General features: G+C 50.5%; 10 protein-coding genes across 10 annotated transcripts; 6 read left to right on the top strand and 4 right to left on the bottom strand.

The window, feature by feature from the left end:
- Positions 1-99: 99 nt before the first annotated feature.
- Positions 100-2,682, top strand: AFUA_2G02290 (tRNA methyltransferase RSM22; the record flags this gene model as incomplete). The annotated part of the gene is made up of 1 exon (XM_744271.1): positions 100-2,682. The coding sequence occupies one exon, from the start codon at positions 100-102 to the stop codon at positions 2,680-2,682; it is 2,583 nt and encodes an 860-aa protein (XP_749364.1).
- Positions 2,683-3,274: 592 nt separating this feature from the next.
- Positions 3,275-4,001, bottom strand: AFUA_2G02280 (DASH complex subunit SPC19; the record flags this gene model as incomplete). The annotated part of the gene is made up of 2 exons (XM_744270.2): positions 3,725-4,001; positions 3,275-3,655 (listed from the first exon to the last, which is right to left on the bottom strand). The coding sequence occupies exons 1-2, from the start codon at positions 3,854-3,856 to the stop codon at positions 3,275-3,277; spliced, it is 513 nt and encodes a 170-aa protein (XP_749363.1). The 5' UTR covers positions 3,857-4,001.
- A 49-nt stretch (positions 4,002-4,050) lies between these two features.
- On the top strand, positions 4,051-5,134 carry AFUA_2G02275 (F1F0 ATP synthase subunit i). The gene is made up of 4 exons (XM_001481598.2): positions 4,051-4,164; positions 4,235-4,264; positions 4,379-4,429; positions 4,554-5,134. The coding sequence occupies exons 1-4, from the start codon at positions 4,128-4,130 to the stop codon at positions 4,607-4,609; spliced, it is 174 nt and encodes a 57-aa protein (XP_001481648.1). The 5' UTR covers positions 4,051-4,127; the 3' UTR covers positions 4,610-5,134.
- Positions 5,135-5,241: 107 nt separating this feature from the next.
- On the top strand, positions 5,242-6,087 carry AFUA_2G02270 (mitochondrial 37S ribosomal protein uS14m). The gene is made up of 3 exons (XM_744269.2): positions 5,242-5,461; positions 5,550-5,721; positions 5,793-6,087. Exons 1-3 carry the CDS (start codon positions 5,355-5,357, stop codon positions 5,853-5,855), a joined length of 342 nt encoding a protein of 113 aa, XP_749362.1. The 5' UTR covers positions 5,242-5,354; the 3' UTR covers positions 5,856-6,087.
- Positions 6,088-6,473: 386 nt separating this feature from the next.
- On the top strand, positions 6,474-8,087 carry AFUA_2G02260 (uncharacterized protein; the record flags this gene model as incomplete). The annotated part of the gene is made up of 4 exons (XM_744268.2): positions 6,474-6,541; positions 6,596-6,711; positions 6,778-7,353; positions 7,428-8,087. 4 exons carry the CDS (start codon positions 6,474-6,476, stop codon positions 7,835-7,837), a joined length of 1,170 nt encoding a protein of 389 aa, XP_749361.1. The 3' UTR covers positions 7,838-8,087.
- Positions 8,088-8,417: 330 nt separating this feature from the next.
- On the top strand, positions 8,418-12,992 carry AFUA_2G02250 (allantoinase alX). The gene is made up of 4 exons (XM_744267.2): positions 8,418-10,171; positions 10,231-10,673; positions 10,735-11,664; positions 11,725-12,992. The coding sequence occupies exons 3-4, from the start codon at positions 11,164-11,166 to the stop codon at positions 12,748-12,750; spliced, it is 1,527 nt and encodes a 508-aa protein (XP_749360.1). The 5' UTR covers positions 8,418-10,171; positions 10,231-10,673; positions 10,735-11,163; the 3' UTR covers positions 12,751-12,992.
- Positions 12,993-12,999: 7 nt separating this feature from the next.
- Positions 13,000-14,109, bottom strand: AFUA_2G02240 (TMEM199/VMA12 family protein; the record flags this gene model as incomplete). The annotated part of the gene is made up of 2 exons (XM_744266.2): positions 13,000-13,791; positions 13,852-14,109. The coding sequence occupies 2 exons, from the start codon at positions 14,107-14,109 to the stop codon at positions 13,105-13,107; spliced, it is 945 nt and encodes a 314-aa protein (XP_749359.1). The 3' UTR covers positions 13,000-13,104.
- A 373-nt stretch (positions 14,110-14,482) lies between these two features.
- On the top strand, positions 14,483-15,825 carry AFUA_2G02230 (tubulin-binding prefolding complex subunit PAC10; the record flags this gene model as incomplete). The annotated part of the gene is made up of 4 exons (XM_744265.2): positions 14,483-14,502; positions 14,610-14,850; positions 14,906-15,139; positions 15,196-15,825. The coding sequence occupies 4 exons, from the start codon at positions 14,483-14,485 to the stop codon at positions 15,316-15,318; spliced, it is 618 nt and encodes a 205-aa protein (XP_749358.2). The 3' UTR covers positions 15,319-15,825.
- Positions 15,826-16,065: 240 nt separating this feature from the next.
- Positions 16,066-20,917, bottom strand: atg26 (uncharacterized protein; the record flags this gene model as incomplete). Its single annotated transcript, XM_077804048.1, has 4 exons — positions 20,704-20,917; positions 19,097-20,585; positions 16,433-19,048; positions 16,066-16,371 (listed from the first exon to the last, which is right to left on the bottom strand). The coding sequence occupies exons 2-4, from the start codon at positions 20,390-20,392 to the stop codon at positions 16,066-16,068; spliced, it is 4,218 nt and encodes a 1,405-aa protein (XP_077660214.1). The 5' UTR covers positions 20,393-20,585; positions 20,704-20,917.
- A 428-nt stretch (positions 20,918-21,345) lies between these two features.
- On the bottom strand, positions 21,346-22,753 carry AFUA_2G02210 (DNA-directed RNA polymerase I subunit RPA34). The gene is made up of 2 exons (XM_744263.2): positions 22,392-22,753; positions 21,346-22,336 (listed from the first exon to the last, which is right to left on the bottom strand). Exons 1-2 carry the CDS (start codon positions 22,565-22,567, stop codon positions 21,601-21,603), a joined length of 912 nt encoding a protein of 303 aa, XP_749356.1. The 5' UTR covers positions 22,568-22,753; the 3' UTR covers positions 21,346-21,600.
- Positions 22,754-22,865: the final 112 nt, after the last annotated feature.

The raw sequence follows: 22,865 nt of genomic DNA, 5'->3' as shown, positions 1-22,865 counted from the left end.
GTTTCCCCATGCAAAGCTCCCTGGGTGGCGTTACAATTTCTGCCTTCACTCACGGCTCACTAGAATCCTGGCTCGGTGCGCGTGGGAGAAGCTGTTAGGATGCTGTCAAGGTCGCCAGCATTGAGGGCACATCGATCATGTTCGCATGATCTTTTGCGCCCAGTCTACAATTTGCCGCGGCCAGCAACACAACTGCTCCGTTGCGGAGCTGCAAATTGCATCGCTCAACGCCTGAAAAGCACTTTGTCTCGCCGAGCGCCATCTCCTACCTCACATACGATATCATTAAGAAGTGCCTTCAGCAACAGTAGCAAGCGATGGCAGGTCGGGCGAAGACATGTGTCGAGCAATACGCCCTCGGATACTCATCCTTATGCGGACCGGAAAGATGCCATTTACGCTCTAATCGATAAGATCAATGAGACCGAACTGGAGCTTGCGGAGCTTATGGATGATTTGGGACTGTTGGAAGAGTATCAAGGAGCTTTGAATCTTGATGGCCCCGAACCCGACCACGTATTCAGCCACTGGATCGGTCATCGAGACGAACAGGCGTTGGAATCACGAGTACGATCTGCGAGGCAAGAATTCGGCGAGTATCTTCCAGCGGGCTATTTGAATGAAACCGAGCTTCGATTGTATACACGGCTCTACGGCGAACCGATAATCAAGGTAGAAGAGCCACAGTCGGAGTTGGAAGCTGAGTCGTCCGAAGAGGATAGAGATCCCAACCGCTTGTTTCAAGAGGATGGCCAGGGAGGCTGGAAAGAAGTAGAGTTTGAGAGGGGTGAGTCGCAAGATGATGGACCTCCACTCGTCTACGACATGGATGTCGGTCCTCCTGTGGAAGAGTCGGCCGCTATGCGTCGCACGAGAGAAGTGGCAGAGCAGCTTGGTGGGGAGCTGATGCTGGAACAATTCGAAGATGAAGCGGTGCCAGATGCGGCCCCTCGTTTGCATCCCTTGACGCGTCAGGGCAAGTTCTCTACAGACCCAAGCACTGTATTTCTGCCGAAAGACACCGTAACTGGTCCGATCTCCGTCATTCTATCCGAATACTCGAACAAGCATATCGCAGACGTCGCTCACCGGACTTTTGGAGGCAGGTTGCTGCCTCACTCTACCACAACCCCCCCTCCGCGCGCTCAGGTACCTCAGCTTCCGATTCCTCTCGAGGCTTCTCAGCGCCACATGAGCCAGATGGAAGGGAATGTGTACATGGCAGCTTTATACCCCGGCATGTACGCGTCTGCCTTGAGCGTACTTGTCGAGGTTCGAAAGCGACTGGGCACAAACTGGATACGTCGACTGATGGCACAGCAGGACGGTCCCCATGTCTTGGATGCTGGCGCTGGTGGTGCCGGAATTCTGGCTTGGAGAGACGTCCTTCGTGCAGAATGGGAGGCCATGGTCCCAGATCATCCCGAGACGGATCCTATTCCACTGGGTAGGTCGACGGTGGTCACAGCCTCTGAAGCGCTCCGCAATCGGGCGAGTGTCATGCTCGACAACACAACATTTCTTCCACGCTTGCCCGACTATATTCATGTCCGTGAGAAGCCAACTCTCGACGACGAGCGGCCTCCGCCGCCGCGCAAACAATACGATGTCATTATAGCGCCACATACTCTACTCGGCCTGGAGGAAGAGTATATGCGGAAAGAACATGTCGAAAATCTCTGGACCCTTCTAAATCCCCACGGCGGAGTTCTGATTCTTCTTGAAAAGGGTCACCAGAAGGGATTCGAAGCGATAGCCGGCGCTCGTGAGATGTTGCTGAAACGCTATATCTCAAGTCCCGGTTCTACACAATACGATGAACTAACCGAGTCTCCTAACGAGAACAAGCATATTGACAAAGAGGAAGGCATGATTATTGCACCTTGCACAAACCATGCGAAATGTCCCATGTATACTGTTGCTGGCCACGCCAAAGGACGCAGAGACTTCTGCCATTTCGAGCAGAGATATATCAGACCCGCTTTCCTTCAACGAATCCTAGGCGCCAAGGATCGCAACCATGAGGATGTCAAATTCAGTTACCTAGCGGTTCAACGCGGCGTGGATCTTCGCAAGGAGATGAACATCGTCCAAGGTCCCGAGGCCGCTGAAGCAGCCTTTGCCGGCTACGAGCACCTTCACGATATGGAGTCGGAAGATGCCCAAGTTTCAGATGATGCTGCGACTAGCGAGCCCTCGGCCGCCCAAGACGGCCGAGATTTCCATACGTTGTCTCTCCCTCGCGCCGTCTACGCCCCAATGAAACGCCGTGGACACGTCATTTTTGATTTCTGTACACCAGCAGGAAAGATTGAACGCTGGACCGTTCCTCGTTCCTACAGTAAGCAAGCTTACAGGGATGCACGCAAAGCCCGCTGGGGAGATCTGTGGGCTCTTGGTGCGAAGACTCGCGTCCCACGAAGTTTGAGGCTCGGTGCAAAGCATGGCGAGGGAAAGAAAGAGCGATTGGAGAAGCGAGCTGCTTCAAAAGCCGCTCTTGGTGAATCTGAGGATGGTGGTCTGGAATCTGCTCCGTCTGATAACTGGGATGTATTTACAACCCCTGTGAGAAAGAAGGGTCAAACAATTCCCAGCTGGAAGAAGCATCAGGACAAGAAGAAGATCAGACAAGCCTCGAAGAAGCAATCCACTGTCAAATTGACAGACCATGATCTTGATTGAGCCTCATGAATCAACAATGGATATTTTGGGGGATAAAGGAATAGGTTTGCGGCGTATCATGGTTGATTGTTTATGGGCATACTACAGCTTTGAAAAGAAGGGATCGGAATACTTGTACTTGTACTGCATTTGTGTGTATAATAGAATATCCCTGCATAGAGCGCAGTCACAATAAAAGCTCTTCACTCAGAATCACTATTCTTAATGACTGCAATCCTTCCGGGTGCTCATTCACACTCTCGTCACGTTATTATGAATGGCGGCCATCTTAGGGCAGTAGAAGCAGCAATTTTGGTCGGCCACCATAGTAATCTGCTCAAGTCAGCGTAAGCCCTGTTCGTCGTCTGCACGTTGCTCGCAAAATCAGTTCGGGAGTGATCGAAGGCATGCGGCCTTGGTCATCGGGCTCGCCCCACGCGCTGTCCCTAAGAACGAGGGGTGGACTCGTTTCCTTCTAGATGTTATCCACAGGTGTAGATAGCCATGTTTCGGCTTCATTGACTGTTTTGGACCCGGCAACATAATCCCTAAATGTAGCGTCCGCCAAAGTCATATTCAGATCGACGTTAAATTCCCAACTCCGCTTGTCGGCTTATTGAAAAGCCATACTTTTTCTCAGCTGACGTTCACGTTGCTGACTCTGCAGCTCCAATCGCTCAACAGTGTACTTCAGCCGTTCCTTCTTCTGGACGAGTCGTCTGTATTCCGCTGCTTTTGCGACAGCGCTACCAGCGTCCTGTCTCTGTCGATCGCGCATGGCGCCCAGACCGCGACTCGAAGATTGACGGCTGTCATTGGAGTGAAGTCGGCCCTCTTGGAGCTCGCACTTAGCTTTAAGGGCCTGTTCGCGACGGGAGAGCTTTTCGACGTGGTTTGAGGCTAAGGATAATAGATGCGCGATACTCGGTGAGATTTCATCCAAGAGTGACTGCTGCGCTTCGCGCAGAGTAGGTTCGGGAAGGAGCTCAAAGTGCTAGCATTCAACCCAAGTATCAGCAAATCAAAGAAAGTGATAGGCTTGTCGTACTGTCATATCTCTTACCCGCGTTGTTTGTAAGACCTTACACAATCGGGGAAAGTCGCTAACAGCAGAGTCGAGGGTAGAGATGGATGAATCGAGTGTTTGCAGCGAGGATTGAAGTGAGTCAACTGAGGCTTGAAGTGATGCAGCCATATTGAAGTATCCGTTACTAGTATAATTGTCTGGGTGTAGATGTGTTGCTGTCTTCTTGCCTGCTGTTCCTCATTGTTTATTCCCTGGAGGGTCTACAGGCCAATAAAAGCAGCACTGGATTATTGCCCATTCCGTAAAAGCGGCCGGACATCGGCCTTCCGGGCAAACCTCGTTGCTTTCCGCTTCTCCTCGTTGCACCGTTCTCAAGCTCTATCAACTCTCTGAACCTTCCGCAACCAGAAGTCAGCTTCAAATTGCATAATAAGTCGCAATGTCTCTCCTCGGAAAGAAGTTCCCTGCCCCTGTGGGTATGTTATAAGACCCCTACTACGCTCGTGCGATGGCGATCGGAGTATGTCACTAACCACTCAATCACAGCCAAGCCTATGGCTCCTTTCTTCGCTGCCGGTATGCCATCTTGATTTTATCGCGAATATTTTGCGTTCGCAGTTTGAACCCGAGAAAGCGGTCTCGATCCTAGCCAAAGCTGAGTGCCCGAGTCTAACGAGGATTTTGCTGCAGGTGTCGTCATCCTCTACGGAGTCAACTCTCTCGCCAACGCTCTGATGAACAGTGAGCCTCCCTCTTGTCCTGCAATTAGAGGGAAGGAACCCTCGGCGGATGCGCCTCGACAATGCGTTTTGAATTTCATCTATCCAATCAACAATGGCTAACATTTGCTGTTCTTCTATTCTAGCCGAGGAGTTCAAGAACGATCCCCGCAACCCTAACGCTAAGAACGTCAAGCACTGATTTCATTTCAAAAATCTCAATGATACCAGTATGGCGGAGGAAATAAGACGGTCAATGGTGGCATCACTCCTGCATTGCTCTTGCACTTCGGCCTGAGTTTGTGTGCAGCCAACCTGTACCAGCATATAGAATTTACCACATCGGGGTACTCTGACGAATAGCAAAAGGTGTACAATTACTTGTGTGGTCTCATCTCCGGTCTTTGTCGCACGTACTCTTCAGTAACTGATTTTCGTTCATGGTTATCTCGGGGCTGTCCGGAACGGCACTGGAATTGTAGGAGCATGCAGAGCGTACACTCTAGCCCTCAACCACCGGATAGGAACAACACACACTAACTAACTGTCACTGATGGAATCACTATAAGCGAGATTGTCTATTCGTGACTTTTGTTTTCTGCTGTGATCACTTTTAAGGCAAGGCAATGAGGCCGTATTGATATTAGAGTACCTCGAAAGGATGGTGGCAGACCGAATTGTAAGATCTGATTAGACTAAAATATAATCAGTTCGATGAGCAGCATAATCATATTCTAAACAGCATAATCCTATTTTATAGAGTATTGTATAGGTTTAATCAAATTGGATCCTTCTGTTATCTGGGCCATCTGAGCTAACCCGATCTGGAAGGCACATTTTGCCAACTCCGCCGCTCCGTTTGAACCGCTTTCCATTGCGCCGGTGCTCCAAGACATTCATTTGACAGCGACAAGAGCTACCTCTTCACATTCAATCCACTGATCACAATGTCGCATTTCAGGTCGAAGAGGCTGGATCTCAGCGGGTTTATCAATGCCCGCGTGATTCGCGACCACACGAAGCGCAAGGTCTTCGAGCAATATGAGCCTGAACGGTATGACCACCCTAGAAACCCAGCGGCCTCTAGCTAGGAAGCTTGCCAAAGTAAATCAGAACTGACTTGTCCTCTTCACACTATGTAGTCAAGCACTCCGCTACATCATCCGCAACACTACCCTCCCCCAGCGTGTCCGTGCCCAGGCTCAGCTGCAGCTTAGTCAAATGCACGCCTACACCAGGCCGACGCAGATCAAGAACAGATGTGTAGCAGGAGGAATCGCCAGGAGTGTGATACGCGATTTCAGAATTGCCAGAGTAAGTGATTTCATTGCCTGTTGATTGTCGATGGTCTGAGCGAATTGGCTAATCCAAACTGTCCGTCACAGTATCAATTCCGTCAGCAAGCGCTTAATGGTGAACTCCCTGGCGTGAAGAAGGCGAGCTGGTAGAGTTCTTCTATCTTGCAAGTTGTATTATGTTGGCGATTTTGGGACGGCCGGTTTGCACGCAGGCGTTTTATTCTCCTTTCCTTCTTCGAGAGAAATGTACAATAGATGCGATGCTCGATTGAAAAATTCCAGTCAGTGGACATTTGAGTGTTAGGGCCACGGTAATAGATGGGGAAGTGAAATTACACCCGTATGATATTTCTCTCATTTTGAGGGTGCTGGTGAAGTTAGGTGAATCTGAGTCTAAGATTCCCTCGAAGGCAGTCAACACCTCAATGCCTCGTGCTCAGTCAAACGCATTCAAAGCGGCTGAGGGAAAGAGAAGTTACTTCATATTCATCTCAAAGCAAACGACTATCTCTCACTATCACGTCTCGTCGGATGCTTGCAGACCTCATCACCTGCCATCTTCTTCAGATTCGACACCTCTCTCACTATAGCTTTAGTCCTATTCTTTGTTCTATTCCTACATCATCTTGGCTGAAAACTCTCAAAAGTGTCCCTCTTCGCTTCTGCTTTTAGGGGACACCTTATAGAACTTCTATCAAAGATCGTGTTTCCTTCCCGTACCTCTTCAGCGTTCAACTTCTGAGAAAGCAAGAAACGAAATCCGTGAGGATGTTTGTCTACCGTCCGCAGGATCTTCCTCGGGATCCTATCTTTCCTGCTGACTTGGAGAAACTTGGGTAAGGGACGGAGAGATGGGTTTGAATCTTTATCAAGCCTAACACATGGTGCAGGTACTTCATCAACGAAAAAGATCAGATCAGAAAGATTGCCAATCCCGAACAGGAATTTCAGTTCAAGATCAATAGAAATGACCGATGGAATGATTTACAACGAGGGGCAATGAATGGTAAGAATCTTGGAACTCTTCTTCAGCCTGAGGAGTCCGGACAGCTTGACCTACTGACATGACTAGAATGCGTTCGCACTGTCGTCTCTTCACGCCTGCGCAATCTGGGACTCACTACTATCCGACTTCCCCTCACATCTGGTCCAAAAGATCCTCATGTCCCAATTTGGGCCTCTGCAAACCTGGCTTGCGCTTCCCGCGTCATCGTTGTGTTTGGGGAGCCCATTCAGGACCTTGGCATCTGGGCATATCGTACTGTAGGCACAGAAGGCGTCGACGCAGGTTCAGCAGTGGCTTTTGCCAGAGCAGTCTTGGGACCGAATTGCGCAGCAGGCTTCAAAGATGCAGACACTGCTCTACTTCTGGCGAACACAGGTCAGCTGATCTGGCACTGTGGTTCTAGTCGAGCAGTCACCCATCAAACGTGGCTTGCCCTTCCGCGGTCTTCAGCTGTCGATGCGCCGTTGATGATGACTCGTCGAAACAAGATTCCTTTGAACCAGGACTGGCAAGAACATGTTGCTTGCGTTTTCGACGAGATACTCTCGGCCCGCGGTCGCCTCGTCAGAGAGGATGCGAAGATAGACATCATTGGCTTGTCTGAGGGAGGCCTAGGGGCGATGCGGTATCTCGCAGCTGAGTGTATTATCGCCTTTGCCCTTCTTTCTCTGTGCCAGGGCTTTTGTAGAAACCTGCTGACACAAGCTGATGATAAGGGGACGCATGGAGACCCTACATATCCGCCATCGCATTGTCCAACCCCCTCCATTATACCCATTTTGACCTTGTCAAGGAGAGCCCGGCCGTGCCATCATCTTTCATCTCTTTCATATCCTCTCACTGCCGCGCTTATGTGCTCTCCGACAAACCCGTTGGCGTCCCGGTGTCAGGCTTTCAAGAACACGGCTGCAATTGCTACTCGTCTGGTGAGGCGCTGCATACGGAATGCATCATGCCAAAGGCTTGGAAAGATATGCTTGATTGGCTAGCAAAGACGTATGCAGACCCTTTTGGCGGCGAAGCACATCTTGAGTTCAGGGAGTTGGAGGGCGCCACTTCGGAGGATGTTGTTGAGGACGGGGACCAGTTGAATGGCCGATGCCCTTATAGTCCGTATGCCTTTTGAATTTCAATGGCTATACCGTAAAGGCCGGCGAAGAGCATCCCTTCTACAATGGTGGGTGCAGTTGACATGTTAAGGCCCCAAAAGGGTCCGGTCAGAAAGTCTCGATTAGTATGCATTGTCAACGAGCAGTCCGTACTGGGTGCTCTCAATGATCCAAAAGGAGAGAACTCAAATTTGGCCTTTTCTGCGTATCACCATTCTTTAATAGAACACTTGTCTCGGAAGATCCCCTCTTACCTCTTGATCTCATACTTATAATTCAAGTATTGTTGTCATCCATCTATCCAGTTGAAATAGGTCTAAGCCATCAGGCTCATCTCATTATTTATTCTCAGCATACAATTTCAGCATGCCATCCCAGTTGGCAATATGCCGGTTTTGAAATTCAAGCAGCTGCCATTGCCAATGGGACAACCCATTTCTAAACATGGAATCCCGTAATTTCTGCGGGAAGCACGCAATGATCATGCCAGCAGTCCAAAAATGCAATTATGCATCATAGCGTGGTAATTTCATGAAGATATAAGCACCTAATTTAACCCCCCAGTGTTTAATACATTTTTGCTAACTACAATGATAGTCTCAACATCTGAGGATTCGCATGGCGCATGTATGTGGGACTCTGACCCTCCCAAGCAGGAAATGCGCTACGCTGAATCTGCTTCTCCAGTGAAGAGACTGGATGCGAGTTCTTCCATTCTTCATGAACAAACTGGATTGACCTTGACTATTGCTGCCTTCTCTGCACCTTTAGGACTTGCTCAATCATTCTAATCCTGTCATAGTTCTTGTTTTTTAGTCCCCCTATGTTGGCCCACTTGCCGGCGGGTCGGTCCGGTGGATCGCTTGTTCAAATCAACTCCGGAGGGTTCATTTTTGGGGTTTTGATTCAGCGAGACAAATTTTTGGTTTCTTAACGGCAGATACTTGATCAGGCTATTCCTCATTTGATGTGAGTGGGTGGGTTGAGTCTGAAAAGATGGCCCAGTAAGCACTCCACAAATCCGCAAGAAACATGGAAGTAATAGGTGATGCAACCTACAAGTTACTTGAGAGATGACCTTTGTTAACTACTACCGAGAATACCTCTCTTTTGAAGGGGTGAATGCCAATATGAGAAAACATCGATCGATGAAAGGTACAATTTGAGTATTATCATCTAACTTTGGTAGATCTCTCTCTGTTGAGGATATATATACCCATGCACTTCGTGCAACCGGATACATCCCTTCTGCCTATGTTTCCTCCAAACTTCTGGTTATATATTTTGAACTGAATCGATACAATGACGGATCATTGCTGCTGGCGTCGATACAGCCAGTTCTCTACCTTGCATTTCTGAGGTAGGCGGGAGTGTCTGAGACCTGACCAGTTTCGATGCCAAACTACTTCGGGCTAAAGACACTGCTGCACGAGCACTGCTCATGCAACTGTGAACTCACAGGCCAACTGTCCCGGCTGGGAGGGCCTTGCCCTGGAAAAGGATGGAGAAGCGAAACCTGAAGCTCTATGCTCTGATACAAATTGTCGTCCATCATCAAAGGTTGGTCTGTCGAGATTAACTTCGATCAATACGGCATGGATTGACGTCTTAATATTGACATGTCTCTCTTAAGTCTCTTAAACATGCTATTTCGTCTTAAGGCGAACCCTCTTGTATATGAGGTATGCTAACGTTAGGGTGTCTATCCACAGGTCAGCTGCTACCCTCTGCCCCTGAGCGCTGAACCACGAGCCTCTAGATCTCATGCTGACGGCCAGTGCTGTCTACAGCCGCGAAAGTACCAAACAAAGGAAGATACGAGGGCTCAAGTGACGTTTTGAGGTGGCTGCGATCCATCCGTTTAACGCCCCGCCAACGATTCTTACATTAGCCATCTGAAGTTTATAGTGAGGAAAAACCAATGGATCCGCTTATACGCGGTCATGATTTCCCCGTCGAGTCAGATGACGGTTTGGGATTGCGTGACCACGAGGAAGGAACACAGCAGAAAGCTAGAGCGGCGTGCTGATCCGCAGTCACATTTGCTTCGTGCCGAATCAGACTGACACAATTGTTGAGCGAATGTGCTGATACCACCTTGACGAGACATGATGTATTGACGAGAATGATCGAACAAGCATGACAATACACTACGATCTCGATAGTACGCGGACATGTTGCACTATGCACGCTGGGCCTACGTTGATGCACTCACCCCCTCAACCTAAGCGACTTGAGGACGAAGGACGGCCAAGCCTTGAGTCAAACCTGACGGAGGCCGCCGAAAGGAGGGGGAGAGCACAGAATTTTCGAGACTATTAACAGTCTTCCTAAGCACCCAATTATAGAGAGTAATGGCTATCACATCCATCGTGACACCATTCGTCAAGTCATTCTGATCGAGTAAAAGGAAACGGCCGAGGAGTTTCGATCGAGTAAGAGGGATGAGAAATTCACAGGGAGATGGCCGATTGAACCAGCGGAGACGCCCGATAGATTGCCTCGCCCGTCCAGCCCTCCTTGGTGGAAAGCCTTGTGATTGGCTCGGAAGTGCGGCCATTGTTACGAAGTATGAAAAATGTTACACGGCCGGTATCGTACGGACCGCTTGCCACTTTACCTGTGGACTTGCGTTCCGAGAACCGGATCTGGTAAGCATGAGGGTATCCAGACAATGCACACTGTCCTCCATACAGTGCGTATGACAAGCTTCTGGGTAGTATGGAGGGGTAATTGTTCTGGAGAGAAGGAGTAGATTGTGACTGTCAGGTTTGCTGAAACAGGAGCCTGAGCAATAGGCAGGAGCCTGTTTGTTCAAAGCGATAACCGAGGCCGATGCTGCCAACCTTTGAGGTATAGTCTACTCCGCAATTCCCATCGAGTAATCCGAGCTGAAGCAGTGGGTATTTTGAAGGATTGTGATCTCCATCGCCATTCTGGCTGTGCGGATGGCCCATGCACCCCGTGGACGACGTTCTGGGTTACTCGACCGTGGTATATATAAGTGGTGAGTCCATTCGGGGTCAGCCATGATAATAATAGGAAATCTCTGAGATAGGCCTTGTGTTCCTCCTCTGTTTCCCCGTCTCAACTTCCCCCGATTTTCGGCCGAGTGGCGGTTCCAGAACAATTCTCTTACCCTTATCAGCAACTATCAGAACCTTCTTTATCTTCTTATCCTCCCTTATCAGCACTCGATCAACAAGCAATTTCTCTCCTTTTCCCCGCCAATCTTCTCTAGCGGAAACAGCAGAGTTTCTCTCTTTCACTGCTCCATACCCATCCTCTCGTTCTCAGTCGTTCTGTTCTCCTTATATCCCTTTTCTTCATACCCCTTGACACCATGGAGGCTCCTCCTCAAATGCCTTCAATCTCCGTGGTGGCATCCTCGCGCGCCGTTATCTCAGGCCGTTTGACATCAGCCACGATTGTTATCTCTCGTACCACTGGCAAGATCACTGCAGTATTTGACTCGGTCATTCTTGCGTCTGAATTTCCCGCGGGGACTCCATACACCGACTATTCCCCTCATGTCCTCTTGCCTGGTCTGGTCGATGCACATGTCCACCTCAATGAGCCTGGCCGGACCGAGTGGGAGGGCTTCTACACTGGGACGCAAGCCGCCGCCTTTGGTGGTGTCACCACAGTCATTGACATGCCTTTGAATGCCATTCCTCCAACAACAACCGTTGCTGGCCTAAAGGAAAAGATTCAGGCCGCCGAGGGCAAGTGCTGGGTGGATGTCGGCTTCTATGGCGGTATCGTCCCCGGGAATGCTGGCGAGCTCAAGGCTCTGGTCCAGCAGGGTGTCCGCGGTTTCAAGGGTTTCCTTATCGATAGTGGTGTATGTATCTGTTCTCTCGCGCGTTCTTCGGTGCACACTGACCGCTTTATCCTTTGACAGGTGGAAGAGTTTCCCGCTGTCTCGTCTGAGGACATCAAGTTGGCTATGAAGGAGTTGGCCGACGAACCCACAACCCTCATGTTCCACGCAGAGATGTTGCCCCCTATCGCGGCCTCTGTTGGAGACGCTGTCAGTACCTCTGACCCCCCTGCGGCCCCAGCAGGTCCCGTGGAAGCTTACTCCACTTTCCTTGCCTCCCGTCCCTCAGTCTTCGAGACTTGCGCCGTGCAGGAGATCCTGTCACTCGCTCACTTGGCCCCCAATCTCCCACTGCATATTGTCCACTTATCAGCCATGGAGGTGATTCCTCTCTTGCACAAAGCCCGCACCGATGGTGTCAAAATCACAGCCGAAACGTGTTTCCACTATCTGTCACTCGCCGCTGAGGAGATTCGCGATGGTGACACCCGTCATAAGTGCTGCCCTCCCATCCGCTCCAAACTGAACCAGGACGGCCTCTGGGCCGAACTCGAACGTCATGCCGAGGACGGAGTCATCAAGACTGTAGTGTCGGACCACTCCCCCTGCACACCGGACCTGAAACTCCTGCCATCCCACATTCCCGGCCATCATGCCGCCAATGGCGAGGTCGAAAATTCCGGCAGCTTTTTCTCCGCCTGGGGCGGAATCTCATCCGTCGGTCTTGGACTCCCTATCATGTGGACCGAGCTCAGCCATCGCAAGAACCTGACTTCCGCTCCCGATGACGCAAACACCAAGCGTGCACTTCAGGATATTGTGCGATGGTGTTGTGCCAACACTGCGGCGCAGGTTGGCCTGCAGAATCAAAAGGGCGACCTCGTGCCGGGCTTTGACGCCGATATCTGTGTCTTTGACGACACCGCAGAATGGGTCGTTAAGCCCAGCACCATGCTTTTCCGCAACAAGTGCTCCCCCTACCAGGGTCGCACCCTTCGAGGCATGGTCCGCGAAACCTGGGTGCGAGGCGAGAAAGTCTTCAGCCGAGACGATGGTTTTGTCGCCAAGATCCCAACCGGTCGCCTCCTTCTGGAGAAGCGGGTTTGATTCTTTTCATTTCCCCTGATACCCATTTTCTCGATCGAGACTGTTAACAGTCTGCCAGTCTCAACAAAAGCGATTTCTCCCGACCTATTGACATGACGAAGCGATGCATGATGCACCCCATTACTGATGACCATTAATTATAATGACTTGAGCAGCAGCATATCCGCTGATTCGGATGCCCCAAGCGACGCTGTAGATTTGAGGTTAGATTCTGATAGACGAATACCATGCATTGATTCATGACTCTGTTTGTTATTTCCGCTCCGGTGTCTAGAGATCTGGAACGTCCGGAGGAATAGATCCATTTCTTTGACCTTTCAACAGTACGAAACCGTAACTTACAATCATCCCACATTACCCATCGTGGTTCCACTGACTCTCCTTCTCTTCCCATTTCTCCCTCACCCTTCGCCGCACGCCTCCATTCGCACCCCTTCCCCATATCGTCTCCTGCTCTCCATCAATTCTCTGGACGCCCTCTTTACCCGCCTGGCCGGGCCCGGCCCGGACCACATCAGTCTCCACCACCTCCTTCCTCTCCTTGATGCGCCTCTCGCGCGCCCGCGCCTGGTCAACCTTTTGAAGATAGATCGCATAGATCAACACCTCCGCCACACCCACCATCAGCGCGGCCAACAGGGAGACCAGAACCCGTACGGGCTCTGTCGCGCCCCCGCTCACCCTATTCGCACTCGGTTTGCTGGGTGGCTGTCCCCGCCACAAAGAGGATACAGAGCTCACTAAAATGTCAGGCGTACGGAAGCTCGTCAGCGCCCAGTACACGCTGAACCCGGTGATGAGCACCGAGAGGAAAATGTTCAGTACCAGTGATGGGGTGAGCGGGTCTTTCGTCCCCGTATCGCCGGCGAGTGCTTTAGAGTCGTGAAGGGCGGAGAGAGTCGGCGTGGAGGAGGAGAAGATCGGCGAGGGCCCGCTTTGCCCTGGTGCGGAGGATGTGAATGTTGAGGCTGTCATGCGGTTGTAGGCATCTGTTTCGGCAGCAGCGAGCAGGCGGGCCTTTAGAGCGAGGTACTCGGGACTCTGGTGGTCATATTAGTTAATAGTTGCAGAAGGGGGAGGGAAGTAATGGGTAGATCATACAGGTTCAGGTTTCTTAGACGGAGGAGGGACGTAGACTCTTGTGCCGCGGAGGAGCGAGTTGAGGCTTCTGTCTGGTTTTGGGTGGGGGCTGGTGCTGTTGGCTCCATTGTTGGAATAGCGTGATAGACGGATCACTTGCTCATGTGAAATTGGGGAACCGATACTCAGAGAGTCGGGGAGGTCCAGCTCCTTGCGAGAAGAGGGGGGAACGGCCTCGAATGCGGAGATAATATGAGTGGTTGTGACGAGGAGCACCATGGAGGTTGTGGTGGGTAGTTGGATGTCGATAGTGTAGATGGGATTTCAGTTTTCAGTCCATATCTCATCAATAGTCCGTTGTCAATATCAATATAATTGCGATAGTTGATATGGAGGTTGTCTAGGTACCTTGTAGATACTTGGAAGGATGGAAACTTTGGTCGGACGATAATGTATGTGATGACGGCTGATGGGACCTTGCCAGATTAGGGAAGTGAGCTCCCCCCACATCCATCACCTTCAACTGATAATAAATATCACCAGCTTCATCGCCCGCCATCCTCAGATCGGCGCTCCTTCGCCATATCCCTCTCTAGTTGCATAATATCGTATTCTGGGGCTCGGACTTTGTCTGCCGCCACCCAACTCCACAATGGCAGACAAGAAATCCAGGTAAGTTGGAAACACGAGGGAGAAGAAAAAAAGTTCCATCACCCCTCACATACTCCCCTCCAGTCCACCGCAGCAGCACTTCTGAACTGACAACCACTCTCCTCCAGCACCGTAACAACACAAACGAACCCGCGCGGAATTCCCGCCGCTCCCTTCATCGACAATGTCAGCGACTATGTCGCCTCGCGCGCAGACGTGGAACCCACACTACAGCGTTTCCAGGAGATGATCTCCAAATATCAATTTATGGAGCTCAATACCCAGCGCCGAGCGGCGGGCCTCCGAGAAAAGATTCCCGACATCAAGAAGACATTAGACGTCGTGCGGTTCTTGAAGATGCAGAAAGAAGTAGGTCATCGAGTCCAGTCACCGGTGATTGTATGCTGAAGATGGGTAATGACAGACAAACTCCTCATCAACCCTGGAAACCAGCTTTGAGTTAAACGATACGCTCTATGCGCGCGCGCAAATCTCCCCGGCCGACACGGACGAAGTATACCTCTGGCTCGGGGCGAACGTTATGCTCGCGTACCCCATCCCCGAGGCCGAGACGATGCTGTCGGAGAAGCTCTCTGCCGCAGAGCAGAGTCTAGCGAACTGTGATGAGGATCTGGAGTTCCTGAGGGAGCAGATTACCGTGCGTGCGGGAGTACAGTTTCTTTTCCTGTTGAGCTCAGACTGACGTTTAAATAGACCATCGAAGTCGCTACCGCTCGTGTCTACAACTGGGACGTTGTACAGCGGCGGAAAGAGAAGGCTGAAGGCAAGGGGGATGACGACGATGAAGCGACCGACAAGCGCAAGTCAGGGGGCTAAACGTTTAAAGCCAGTAATGCAATTCCTCAATTATTATGTCATGACGAGCGCCTTACATAGCATTCATATCCGACGAGGAGAGGCCTCTCCTTTTCTCCTCCGTATTCTATGTTGACCAATCTTCTGGGATTGGATTGCTGAAACGCTGCCGCGTTCATTTAATACAGCAAAAGCCTGACGGGTCATGGCCATCAGGCGACCATTACCAGGACGGTAGAATCATGTGGCCCATCAGTTATGCTACGCGAGATCAAGGATATAAATAGACTTGCCGCGCTATTCGCTCAAAGTTCAATTCATTCTATCATCAATACCCGCTGACCAAGCGATATAAAGGCTTCAGCTCCTCTGATCGCCAGGATGAAGTAGACCCAATTTGAAGGAAGGTGTCGTGTTGGAAATGACATCGTAGCATCATATATCAGACGCCATCCAGAAAGACAATTATGACTTCTGGAACTGGGAGATACAACAAGGTAGCCCAATGGGTCCACACAGATGATCATGGTAGGTCAAACGCCAACTCCATGGTATCCAAACGATCAAACCTTATACTCTACGCAGAATAAACACCGAACCAAGAACGAGGGCTGGAGTGCCTTCTAAACACAACTCCCTAACCGAATCATTAAACGACGTAGCGAATCGCAATATCAAGAAAGAAAACGTCATCAAATCGTGAAATATCCCGGAAATCTTGGATGTCGCGAGGCAGCAACGCCACCGCTCGTCGCGTTTAGCGGCCACTCAGTTTCTTCCTGGTCCAGAATCTCCAGGAACGGAATTGGCAAGCAATCGATCGGGCAGCATATCAGCATCGGAGATTGCCCTATCTCGGAGCCTCCTTGACATCTCCACGTCGGTATCGTCGCCAACAAACGTCCATTCCTCACTGTCTTCGACATCATCATCAGCATCTTGCTCGGCCGCCGTTTTGGCAGAAGGCGTTGGCGAAAAAGGCGTGGACGAAGCAATGGAGCGCTGGCGGGCTAGTGTTTTGGCGTATTCAAGGTCGCGGTAAATGGCCTGGATAGCAGTTGCCACTCCATCCTCCTGTGATCGATCGTCAGCGTATCTGTTGTCACAAGAACTTGATCGTCAGAATGTCACTCACACTACGGATCCTTGCGCCTAGATCTTGGGCTCTGATGATCATTCGCTCGCTATGGGTGGCTTCCCAGAGTGCCCGCGAGAAAACGCTCACGTTAAGCTTCTTCATGCAAATCCCCACGCCCAAATCTTCTACTCTCGACCCAAAAAAGAACTGGTCACCGAAGAAAGGCTTGATGATCGTAGGAACGCCAGCACGTAAGCTCGCCCCAGTGGTACCCGCTCCTCCATGATGAACGGCAGCGTCGATGTGCGAGAAGAGCCAGTCATGCGGTGCAGCCTGAATCTGGTGGATCTCTGACGGCAATGGTACTTCCGGCTTAGCACTAGCAGGATCTCCGAGCCTATCGGACCATCCTTTGGAGAGAATACAGCGAACATCAGCCTTCAGAACTGACTCAATGACAGTCTTGGTGAGTGCCGAGGGATCAGACACAACTATTGATCCGAACCCAATATAAACTATCTTTTTCCCATCTTCGCGGGCACGGTGAATGAATTCGGACAGAGCAGTTGGAGGAGTCCAGTCGCTTCCCTCGTTAAGGAACCAATATCCGGTGATCCGAATCCAGTCGGGGTAGTCCAATGGTGGCGGTACTACCGAGGGAGAGTAGTTATAGAGGAATGGGACTTTGTTCGGTTGCATCTTGTCCAGAGTAGTCGCCTTTAGGCCGAGCTCGTTTTTCCGCCATCTGTTCACCTGCCCGGCGATCGCCTTCCAGAAGACATTGTCAAACATCACGTAGGTTATATAGTTGTACGCACCACCCATTCTGTGCTCGGGCACTGCAAAGGCGTGCGGGTAAGCTCTTGTCCGTGACCACGGCATTGTGAAGGCACGAAAGTAAGGGATTCTCAGCGCCTCGGCGATGTGTATACCCGCCATTGCACTGGGTGATTCAATGAGAAGGTCGCTGTCCTGGCAGCTAGCCCATGCCGATGACAAAAGATCATCAATCCAGCCCCTGAACTTTTGTGACGCCTCTTTCAGAAAGGAATACGTGAACATCCCATTCTCAACGCAAATGCGCATGAGTTCCGCTGGGTCACCCTCCACCGGAGCAAAATCAATGCCATGCTTTCTCACCCATGGCTCGAATTCTGCATGGGTTGCAATCTTTGGCCTATGGCCTTCTGCAAGTAGCCCTTTACATAGGGCTATGTATGGCTGCACATCGCCTCGCGAGCCAATCGTCAGGCAGGTGATCCGAAGAGACTCGGCGGGTTTGAAGTTGACGATGGAAGCGCGAGGATCGTCAAAAATTGGATGTAGCTCAGAAGACTCATTTAAGGGCCGCAAGTCATTTTCGCCATAATCATAGTATCTGGCCTCTTGAAGCATACGGTGTTCTGTCATCGCTGCCTCGGACTCATTCTGCTCCTGCTCGGCTAGCAAGCCTGACTCTGCCATAAACTTCACAGCCTCCAGATGTTGATGGAGCGTAACTGCGCAGTCATCCCGAGCATCAGACGTACGGAACTCGAAGAATAACTCCTCATGTCCGCGGATAATAATAACAAGACCGTGATAGCCAAATCTGAAGCCTTTCTCCTTCTCAACGTTCTCAATGTCTCTCAGAGGAAGAATCATCTTTGTACGAGTCCCAGGAATAAGACTGCGGAAACATAGCTTCTTCTGACTGACGTATATCTTGCCATAGAGAGGAAGCACCCGGTGCAAGTATGCAAAGTATGTAGCTTGCAGCTTCTCCGTCGGCGGTAATGCAAAGTGCGCACGAAAACGGTCGCCATAGTTGCAGCCGTCCTCCTTGTCTTCTGGGTCGACATCTTGATCATCAGGCAAAACATCTTCTGCCTCGCCATAATGTTTTCGACCACCAGTCCACATTCCCGAGACTTTCTCTATATAGCCCATAGATTCACTGGCCAGGAGATTACTCATTTGCTTTGACCGTGTCCTCAAGTACTCGGCAAGACCTGCTGCACGCTGGAGAGGATATACCCCGGCTTTGACAAGCTCGTTCAGAGAAGGTGCACCTGAGAAGGATTTAGTCGGATCTTGCGTGTATTGGTCTGATTCACTGGTGGTATCCCGAGCCTCACGTCCACTCGTATTACCATCCGTTCGTCTGTCAAGCTCATCGATCTGTTGACCGGTACCAACATTGACACGCGTAGATGGTGATCGAGCCGTTTCATCAGAATTGCGTCGCCCTCTTCTTTCCCTGCCAGAAGGTCTTCTGTCCAGACCATAAATAGTAGGAGACTGAAAGACATCACTGCGATTCAAGATCTGGCTCGCTGATTCTGCCGCATCCGTTATCGATTGCCAGGCAGCCGAAGACTCAGTCGCTTGCTCGAAAGAATTCAATATTGAGTCTGACGAGTCCTGGTGTCGAGTTGCCGGCGATGATTTTACAATATCATGGGCGAGGCTCATATGGCTTGTGCTTGCACTCCTTTTCCGCTGCGTCTCAGCTCGACTCGTCCCGCTGGTCAATGACCACCTGTTTCGAGATTTGCGGGTACGATCAGACCGAGGTGACCGGTCCGGTTGCGGCGAAAGGTGCTGAGAAGAAATTTTCAAAGATTGGTCATTAATAAGGATTTTAAGAAACTCGAATGCTTCTCGGCCGGAGTTGAAGAATGTGAAGAAATACTGCGAACCATGAGCCTTGTACAGACGGATCGTAGTAAAGAGACATACCTCGTCAATCGCGTACGAATCATCATCCTCAATCACGCGGATTTTGAACGTCTCGGCAAAGTCTACCATAGGACTTTCCTCTATGTCTATAATGCTTTCGATCGGAAAAGATATCTTGACGCTTTCCCCCTCGTTGTGAGTCCGAAAAATCACTTTTTGCAGGGCTTTTACCCATTCCTTCGCACTCATGGCGCTGTCAGCTCTGAAATAGTACGTTCTCTGGTCTGTAGTGACTTGAAAATCTCTAGGCTCCCTCCCTTTCTCTTTCGGGTCGCCCAATGAGGCAGAAATCCCGTATCGAAGATCGACATGACCACTCGGAAAGTAGAGATTTGACGGGTCGGCATAGTAGGAAAGAACGTCACCCTTCAAAGAAAACCAGTAGCGGCTATACTTGGGGTTCTTTCGGCCACGCTTGTGAAGATATCCAGACTTGATAGCTACTGTAGATTTCTTGGGGAGATAGGCGTAGAAGCAGATGTGTCCCTCGGTGACGTACATGTACCCCTGTAAAAGCATGCTCTGAAGAAGTGAGCAGGCATACTCAACAAGAACTTTTTCTGGTTTGTCAAAGCCGAACATATCCATCAGCCTTGTAGAAAGGGGGGACACAGATGCGTCGCGAGGGCCCTTCGCGCCAGTTTCATTGAGAGAAGATTGGGAGCGTTCGGTAGACGACGCTTTCAAATCAAATTGGGCTTGAGCTTCAACCATGCGGCTCAGGATAGGAGCTGCTCGAGGAGTGGCACTACGCGGCCGCGAAGGAGGTGAAACGGTGGGCATTTCATCGCCCGTTGAAGGATCTGGCTCATGCTTGGAGTTCGACATGAATGGCCGTAATAATTTATGGTCCGATATTGTCCTTCGATGGCGACGGCCTCTTGTGCCCAAGTCCTTCTCTGAATTCCCATCGGTCTGCGAACTGGATCTTTGGCTTGGATCGAGGGAAGACGTATTCACCGACACAGACGTTCCTTTCCTGACAGACGACTCCTTCCTTGGCCGCTGCCCTGTTTCTCCATCACTGTCACTTGACTCATCAAACCGCGCATGAAAATCAGACCTGGAGCCAACAGCGGCGATCATCCCGAATATGGATTGTTGCATGTATTGAAGATGGCCCTCGCGAGAGCCAGATCCTCCAGGAGGAGCAGTAAAGTCGACCTGGGCATCGTGGTTGTCCTTCAGTCTGTCCGGCAAAGCACTGGGAAGAAAACGGCTTGCGGACAGGGACTGTCTCCTCGCGCTGAGCTTGCGGTCCACCCGTCGCTTTGCATCGTCCAGAAATGGGCGCATTCTCGACGTGGATCAGAACGTAAGTTATTCTCCAAGACCCGAAGAAAATAACAGAAATGCAGTTGTAAATCGCGACCGCAGCCTTAAGATGTGGAGGGACGAGGCTATGATGACTGCGGTTGAAGGAGTGCGTTGTCCACAGATATGGCTGGAGGCAACAAGTCAGATGTCGCAACCAGGGCTTTGAGTAAACCTAGCGTTACAATAAACTCATAATCCCGTCAATCAGTTCACTGGTCCACAACAAGCAGAATGCGCTATACACGATGAGGAAAAGGGAATGAAAGAGAGCGAGATAAATGAACGCTCACCGTCTCTATAGTACTCCAAACTGACAAGGGCCTCCCACAAGATTGTAATCAGAGTACTAAAACTCTCGAAGAGGGTGTCATTAGGGCGACAGAAGGGAAGGGCTCTGAGTCATGCTGAAGAGAAAGATTAAGGCATGATCTTCCAGATGAAGATCCACAAAGCGAAAGAGTTGCAGTAAATGAACAACGTGCAGTGATTCCAAGCAAGTATGTACTTACAAAGAGGAACAAGCCCAACGCCCTAGCTTAGCTTCTGGCGTCACTTGTCTGTATCAGCTGTTCACAAGTTCCCAGCCCCACCAATCATGGAGATCACATGTGATTGAAGGACAGTATTCTTCCAATCAGAAGCAGAGTGGCATCACTCAACTGGCTTATGTCATCGCTCTCTTAATCGGCCTGTATTTTACATTACCGTCGCATCTCTGAGCTGGACATGACATGAAGATGTTAAGATCGTAGGTCGATCAAGCAAAATTCCATGTGCCTAAGCCGCATTTGAGATCCAAGATCATATGATATCTGATTGATCTTTCTGTACTACGTATTTGCCGCTCATCGGGTACCTTTGGGCCTAGTCCAAGCTCGAGGCTGCTTGTCGGTATCAGTGGCTGTGCATCATGCTCCAAATTGGCTTGGGCGCCTGGAGCAACGGAGTCTGGTAGAGCAGCACTGTATTGTGGATATCTTCAAGGCTGTATAGCTTGTTTTTAGAGAAATATGGTAATGCTAGATTTCAGACTCGAGCATCGAGGACTTCGTCGTTAGTCCAAAGATGATGCTTTCTGGGAATCGAAAGAAAAATCAGTGCAGGCACCATTGGCCATGATGCGCAACTTTGGACAACTTTTTTCGCTTATGAACAACATGAAAATACAGTTCTCATTTCGACGTTCATCACGCCTTCTCCTTCTTCCGTTTCTTCTCATCTCGCTTTTTGCTTGATTGTGATGTATCGACAGTTTGCTTTTTGGTCTTCTTCCTGGGCAAGCCAGCCGATTGGGATCCTTCCACTTCTTCGGCATGCTTCCGTTTTCTTTCCTCGCGCTCGGTCTTTGATTCTCTGGGAAACTTGGAATTCGGCTTTCCCTCTCCCTCGGACTCTTCCGAACTCGAACCGATCGTCTCTGGTGGACCCTCTTCACTACCGACCGGGCGAAACCGCATCTTCAGATGTTTCGGTTGCTTCCGTGGAGGCTTGATCTGATCCTGTGCTGCTGCCAATACTGCATCCTCGGTCCCTAAGCTTTTAGGGAGGTCGATCAGTTGCTGTACGTGATAGGTAGGCATGGTAGTGGCAGGTGCGCTGTAGTATGTCTGTGTCTTCGAATCGTATAGAAGGAGACTCTTTCCACCCAAATCACCGTGGCCAATGTTCTCGGATGGGATACCATATTGCACGCCCTCGTGCTCAAGTATCGGCTCCCCTTGTAAGATCTTCGCCAGCGACACCTCTTTGACTTTGGAGAGAGGGAGGAAGGAGGGCGCAGTGATGTGGAAGAGTTGTTTGCCGCGAAGGTCAGAAAGGAGGGAGGATGTGGTAGAAGATGGCGGTAATTGCTTCTTCGCAGCCTTGAAGCCTGACGGTGGCTTGTAGGAAGGTTTCGGGTAGAGGGAGTCGTTTGAAGACGAGCTAGTGCTTGTGAGCTTGACAGTCTTCCGAGAGCAACGTAAGCCATAGAACTTACATATTGGAAGCCTTGATCTCTGGGGACGAAGGGACACTCTCAGAATCGGAGCTGGCCGAATCTTCAGTCTCGCGATCCGATTTCGACTTTGTTGTTGGTTCCGGCGATGTCGATCTGCTGCTCGAGATGCTCGAGCTGCCCGAGGAAGTCTTCTTAATTGACTTGGCTGGCGCCATTGTGCTTCGACAGAGCCGTCTGTCAAAGAGTGTTTGAGATTACGATGCGGTGTGTTCGGGACTTGCAGCCTCGGCCTGCTGACTGCGCTCAAGGTATATTTGCAAAATACAAGCAAATCAATATTCTTCGGTTCCGAACAGAAGCATATATGTGTGATTAGGTGAAGTTTTGGTGAAGAGCTGACTCCGCAAGGCGTGAGGTTACTCGGCGCGGAATTAAGTGAGCGACAACTTTTTTTTCTCCTCCGCGGAGCACAGACCACCCTCTAAAGTCCGCAATCCATGATGATATGAGATT

This window comes from Aspergillus fumigatus, chromosome 2 (assembly GCF_000002655.1).
Source record: "Aspergillus fumigatus Af293 chromosome 2, whole genome shotgun sequence".
NCBI classification, from domain to species: Eukaryota; Fungi; Ascomycota; class Eurotiomycetes; order Eurotiales; family Aspergillaceae; genus Aspergillus; species Aspergillus fumigatus.
Note: the sequence above shows the minus strand (reverse complement) of the source record. Positions and strands in the feature narration are given on the sequence as shown.